This window comes from Octopus bimaculoides, chromosome 1 (genome assembly GCF_001194135.2).
Source record: "Octopus bimaculoides isolate UCB-OBI-ISO-001 chromosome 1, ASM119413v2, whole genome shotgun sequence".
NCBI classification, from domain to species: Eukaryota; Metazoa; Mollusca; class Cephalopoda; order Octopoda; family Octopodidae; genus Octopus; species Octopus bimaculoides.
In genome coordinates this window covers 159157998-159165211 of record NC_068981.1, presented here as the reverse complement: position 1 = coordinate 159165211, position 7214 = coordinate 159157998, and the positions used below count along the sequence as shown (strand labels likewise).

Sequence of the window (7214 nt, the reverse complement as noted above, 5' to 3'; positions counted from 1 at the left end):
ATATATATATATATATATATATATATATATATATATATATATTGAATATTTATATCTATATATATATATAGTTAATAATGATGAAAGGAAGAAAATGGAGAATTATGGATGTGTAAATAATTTATTTGTATGATATAATGAGGTTGAAAGATTTTTTTATAAAAACAATACAAATAAATTATAAATCTCTAAAAGAAATGGCTGATACCAAATACCTACATATATTATGATGAAAGTAAACAAAGTTTGCTTTTTTTTATTAAAGCATTGAGATGTATTGAAAGATATAGAAATAATTAATTCCCAAACACAGAATAATGCTAACAGAATAAAATATCCATATGTTTGAAGAAAAGTTTGCCAGCAGCCAGCCATGAGACTCAAACTCACATCCCTTTGGCTACCGGCCATAGTGCTAAACATTAAGCTAAACTGCCCTCTGACAAGTTTATATGCAATTTTTGAGCTTATAAATCTAGCTTTATAAGACGCTGATGGTAATTTCAAATTATGATGAAAGTAAACAAACAAAGTTTGCTTTTTTTTATTTTTTGAGAAGAGTTGAGATATATTGAAAGATACAAAAATAATTAATTCTAAAAAGTAGAATAAATCTGACAGAATAGCAAGAACAGGATAAAATATCCATATTTTGCAGAAAATTTGTTTACTTTCATCATAATTTGAATTTACCATCAACGTCTTATAAAGCTAGCTTTATAAGCTCATAAATGGCAGATTAAATTGTCAGTGGACAGTTTAGCTTAATGGTAAAGCACTATGACCAGTAATCACAGGAATGTGAGTTCGAGTCTCATGGCTGACTGCTGGCAAATTTTACTGCAAAAATATGGATATTTTATCCTGTTCCTGCTATTCTGTTAGCATTATTCAGTGTTTGAGAATTAATTATTTCTATATCTTAACTATATACATGTTTTGATTCATATCCCAAGGCGATTAGTAATTCTAAGCATTTGGGAAGGGTCATATGCTAAGAAATGATCATCATTTTCAACTATATGGGGCAGAATCTCGTCAGAGCTTTATGAGCTTATACTACAAAGGTTAACATATTTCTTGAAAGAATGCAGCTGAATTACTAATAAATGTTTTCTTTTATATTTTCATCAGAAATTATGGATTCTTATGATCTAAAACAGTGATCAAATCTCTTAACAAGAAGAGAAAATTACTTCTCTTTTATCTTTGACTTGTTTCAGTCATTAGACCACGGCCATGCTGGGGCATTGCCATGAAGAAATTTTAGTTGAATGAATCAACACCAAAACCTATTTTTTTTAAAGCCTGGTACTTATTCTATCAACCTCTTTTGTCAACATCACTTGTCAAACCATGGCGAAGGACAACCACAGACACAAATACACACACACAGAAACATACACACACATGCATGCGGGCACGCACACACACATGCACACACACAAAGTGCTTCTTCCAATTTCCATCTACCAAATCTGCTCACAAGGCTTTCGTCACTCCAAGGCTATAGTAGAAAACACTTGCCCAGTATGCTTCACAATGGGACTGAACCTGCAGCCGTGTTGTTAGGAAGCAACCTTCTTGCCACATAGCCAAACCTGATTCTGTAAGAAATATGAGAAATATTTAATGACTTACTCTTTACCATATTCATATATGGATATTGCATGCATATAAATCGCTAGAGCTTAACAGCTCATATTCTAATCACAACATGCTGGTCATGTTTATGATCAAGGCACTAAACTTTCAAATGGCTTGATTAAGTAGACCAGAACATACAATAGTTAACATTGAGGATACTGCAGTGAAATTTAACTATCTCTATTTAGTACTACTAAGTACTACTTAGTAGTACTTATAAGTACTGCTAAGTACTACTTAGTACTAGTTACTGGTGCATATTTATAATTAGACCAGGACTTGTTTTCGATAGTTAAGTGTCTTTTCTGGAGATATAGTAAAGTACTTGTGATGAGGTATGGGCTGTGTGCTTCTCAACCATATGGTTCTAAGTTCAGTCCCCCTGTGTGGCACCTTGAGCAAGTGCCTTCTATTATAGCCTTGGGCTGACCAAAGCCTTGTGAATAGATTTGGAAGACGGAAACTATATTTATGTGTGTGTCTTTGTGTCTATATTTATCCTTGCCACCTCCATCACCACTTGAAAACCAGTGTTGGCGTGTTTATGTCCCTGCAACTTTGCAGTTCGCCAAAAAACACAAAAACTTATAGGATAAGTACTAGGCTAAAAAAAAAGTTCTGGGGTCAATTAACATAACCATATACACACCCACACACTCCACAAACACACACACACACTTACACACACAAACTCATCCACATAGACATACTCAAACACGCACACACAGGGAGACAGAGGTAAACACACAAATACACACACACACAGTCAACAAGTATTGAAGTGGTTGCAAGAAGTGACGAAAATTTTAGGATAAACAAATAAATAAGTGAATGAGTGGAAATTGAACCTGTGAGTGTGTTAATTATTAAGGCATTGAAATAGAATGACTTTACCCAGACACAACAATATATGCTTCAACACACAGATTCACATAAAGAATCTTGCAAACAATATATATATATATATATATATATATTGGGTTGGCAACTAAGTTCCTGCCATTTTTTAGAATTTAAATTTTTTAAATGGTTTAATAAAAAATGACAACTAATTAATCCATAATGTATTCACCCTTGTTGTTTACAACTTCTTCCCAATGTTCAACAAGATTTGCAATACCTCATTGGTAGAAATCACCTGATTTCCACTCGAAAAATTGATCCAACTAAGCTCTCAATTCTGCATCAGTATTGAACGAAACTCCACACATAGCATTTGAAAGAGATCGGAAGAGGTGGAAATCCATTGGTGCCAAATCAGGAGAGTACGGCAGGTGTGGCAGCAGAAGAACTCCATGCTGACAATTAGGTCTTTTCTCTTGAATAGCCGTGTTGAGTCGTTCCATCTGTTGAACATAGAGTTCCGCATTGACTGTTTGGTTCTGTTCAAACAATTTGTAATGGATAATCCCTGTTGGTAGCTGAATTGGCAGATATACTAGACCAGGAGTGGGGAAACTTTTTAGTGTGGCAGGCAAACATTTCCCCAAAAAAAGGTCCATGGGCAGATGACGAGTTCTAACTCTTATATCTGTGTAAATCTTGCATAATTCAATATACATTAATAAAGATAAGTTTAACACATTAAATTAACATGTAACATCTTCATTAATGCCACCACTGAATTTAGGACGTTTATATTACTTATGAGGTATTCTATATTTTTCAGTGAGAGCGTAGTTGGGTCTCAGGGGGATGGTACAAGCCTAGCGATATGTGTTTTATAGTGAAAAGAAAATTTCTATTCAAATGGCAATTACGGGATGATTTTCTGTTCAAGTCTAACCATTTTAAGTCATAGTGGAAACACGACCTACATCACATAGAAGCATACAAGTATTGTATAAATTTTATGATTGAAAAATTGACTATATTTTGTACATATGAGTATGCCAGTCTGTGGGCGCAATAAAATGGGCTCACGGGTGCAACTGCACCTGCAGGCAAGGGTTCCCCCACCCCTGTACTAGACTAAAATAGCTTACAATATTGTTTCATTGAAGTCCTGGTTTCATCACTACTAGATCTAATTTTGACTTTCCTTATCCTGAATTCAAGAAAATAAGTACCAGTAATATATTGATTTCAAATTTTGGCATAGAGCCAGCAAGTTTAAGGGAATAGAATAGTTGATTACATTGACCCTAGTGCTCAACTGGTATTTATTTTATCGACTTCACAACAATAAAAGGTAAAGTCAACCTCAGCAGAATTTGTACTCAGAACGTAAGGATGGGTGAAATGCTGCTAAGTATTTTGCCTGCCAAGTTACCGATTCTGCCAGCTCACTGCCTTACAGTACCAGTAATATATTGGAATCAATTTTATAGAGTGTAATTTATCACTACAAATTGGTCTCACAAAATAAATCTGTGTTTATGATTGCTGTTTTGTCCCTCAACGTTCTCAAAGATTGCAATTATTCCAAAGTGGTGATTATTTATTCTAGGTAGAAGACAAGGAATCTGCCAATGTGGCAAGTGCAGATGCCATGCTAATTACAAAGGCAAAGCCTGTGAAAGAGATCTTCAGTCTCAAAACTGCAGCTCACCAAAAGGCGTAAGTTATTTTTTCTATTAACCTTTTCATTAGTACATTTCTAATAAAATACATAGCTTATATTTCTTAATCCCTTTATAAGTGATAAAAAATTTGGAAGTCTTTAGTAAAATAGATAACATTTTCTTAATTAACCAGCAGCTTGCAATGTATGGTTCCTACATCAAATTATGAGGGAACGTTTTGATTTAGATATAGGTACTTTAAAAAACAAAACTTTTGCAACATAGAACCAGAGATGGTCTCAAGCAGATTGGTATTGCAAAGCTTAAACTAGCTTTTCATGCTACTAATCATACTGCTAACCCTCACCTGTCTCCAAGCAAGATATTACCCCATGGCTAGACTTGTTTTTTTGTGGAAGACTAGAAATGAGCAATATCACCCATTTACAACTATCACATGATGTCAAGACAAAGGTATACACACACACACACACACACACACACACACATATATATACACTGGGCCTCTTTCAGTTTCCGTCATCCAAATTCACTCACAAGACTTTGGTTAACCTGGGGCTATAGAAGAAGATGCTTGCCAGCTAAAATGAATCCAAGACCACATGGTTGAAAATCAATAGATAGACGGACGGACGGACGGACAGATGGATAGATGGATGGATATACATATACACAAAAGCACACACACAAGCACACACAAGTACACACAAACACACACACACACACACACATACATACATTACAAAAATCCACAGCATATTTATTTGCCCACCATTAAAAATCAAAATAAAATATACCATAATTGTTTTTGATTTTTAAAGATATTTCATTTCGTTTTTGTATTTGGTTTGCAAGATTCTTATGTTCATACGCTATGTGGGTTACATAAGGACCATAAACCCTACATAAACCCTGTTATGGAGCCTCCAACCTGGCTAGTTTGCAGAGTGAATATCTCCAGCAATTACAGGCTATCCTACTTCTTCTCACAGGTGTTACGACTACTCATTGAAATGTCCCCGGATGTCTGTCTGAGTACAGAGGATCTCCTCAGTAGAATCAGTAGTTGCAACCACTCCAACAACCTCACAGGTTGTGTAGTGGGTAGTATGGATGTAGTTTCACTTTACCCATCTATAGACATAGATTTTGCTGTGAAAAAATGTATTGAGATTATTTGTGAGAGTGAGACAGAGTTCTGCAAAGTCAACACAAGGGAACTGAGCCTCCTCCTTAGTCTAAACTATGACTGTAACTACCTAGACAATCATGCCCATAGTAGATTCTGCCCCACCAGATCACTGAGGGGAAGACCACCCACTATTACCTCAGCAGTAAGGAAAAGCACCGCAGAGCACTGGAGTAGCTGGACCATACCCACTCAGGGCCCTAAGAACAACAATCAGGTGAAAAGAATAATTGCACATGCAACAGGGGCTAGCATAAGAACCACCTTGAAGAACCACATAGTAAAGTTTAACAGGAAACTATACATGCAGGTTCAAGGTGTAGCTTTTGGTGTCAGTGTGGCTGGAAGTGTGGCTGGTGGGACAGAAAGCTTAAACAATCCTTAGCTGAACAATCCACAACTAATTTGCTTTGCTGTAGGTATGTAGATGACATTTATATCCTAGTTAGGACAAACTCTAGTAACTGTAGAGTAGAAACCGAGAGGAGCATTATGGAGAGCATCAAGCACGTAGCTAACTCCATCCATCAAAGTATCAAGGTAACTGTAGATTACCTCACTAGACACCCTAACAATAAACTCCCTGTCCTTGATACTGAACTTTAGTTAAAGACTGTGAACAACAGAGTGCAGCTCCTCCACTCCTATTACATGAAGCCCATAGCTTCTAAATATGTTGTTCACAAGAACTCGGCTTTGTCATACAACATGAAATTCAACATACTGATAGCAGTCTTAGGATAATGAATAACATGTCCCCACCTATGTGAACCCTATGAAACAAGGAAACATGTACAAAACTTCATGCACCACATGCAATTCTCTGGATATGACCAGAAAGATAGGATTCAGGTATACAGGGAAACTAGAAAAAAGTGAGATAGCATTATATGTAACAAAACTAGTGGTACCTGCCCTAGATACAGAAGTAAAGACTGGAATAGGATACAGAGAGTTTGTGACAAAGCAAACAGGGTGAACACATGGTACAAGGCCAACAAATATCAAGGAATGATATTTGTAGAGGCCACAGACTATGGAGAACTAACCCGAAGATTTAGGAAAGCTCTGAAGGAGGCCAATCTCAACATTAAGATCGTTGAAAAGCCAAGGAGAGATTAAATAACATTTGAGACAATATAATGACAAAAAACAGTCCTCCATACTCAACCAACATGCCAAAGACCAACATGGAGGCACACTGAGTCAACTTGACATCCGCATTTTATCCAAGTACCTGAAGGACCCAACACTCTAACAAATACAGATGTATGTCCTCATAAATGAAGCAACCCCAGTACTAAATAGGAGATATACATAGAAGGTAGAGATACCCCAATACCCACAGTTTATACATACACAAGTAGATTTGTTAGTAGGTCGTTATGTAGACACACACACACACACACATATACATGTAAGTAGGTAAATGGATATGTAAGTAAACAGATAGATAGGTAGAAAGATGGGTACATAGGTAATACGGACACACACACACACACATACACAAAAGAAGACTGAAACACATGACCATATAAACACACACACTTCACACTTACATACATACATACATACACACATACATACATACATACATACATACATACAAATATGCATGCTCATGCACACTGATGCACACACATGTGCACAAACAAACAAAAAGAATGCGACTCTGATAACTGACAGTCAATGACTATTGAAGAGGTTGCAAGAAGCAATGAAAATTTTAGAAAAAATAAATAAGTAAATGAGTGAATATCAAATTGGTGAATGTGTTAATTGATTAGGCATTAAAACAGAATGACTCTCTCCAGACACAATAAAAATATTTCATCTATTCAACTATTTATCTT

At 35.9% G+C, this 7214-nt stretch overlaps 1 protein-coding gene across 1 annotated transcript in view; it reads left to right on the top strand.

The window, feature by feature from the left end:
• LOC106884407 (integrin beta-like protein 1) overlaps positions 1-7214 on the top strand; it is a 61474-nt gene that overhangs the window by 33972 nt on the left and 20288 nt on the right. The window contains exon 13 of the mRNA XM_014935770.2: positions 4097-4206. Within this exon, the coding sequence (XP_014791256.1) occupies positions 4097-4206 (110 nt within the window). The remainder of the gene's footprint in view (positions 1-4096; positions 4207-7214) is intronic.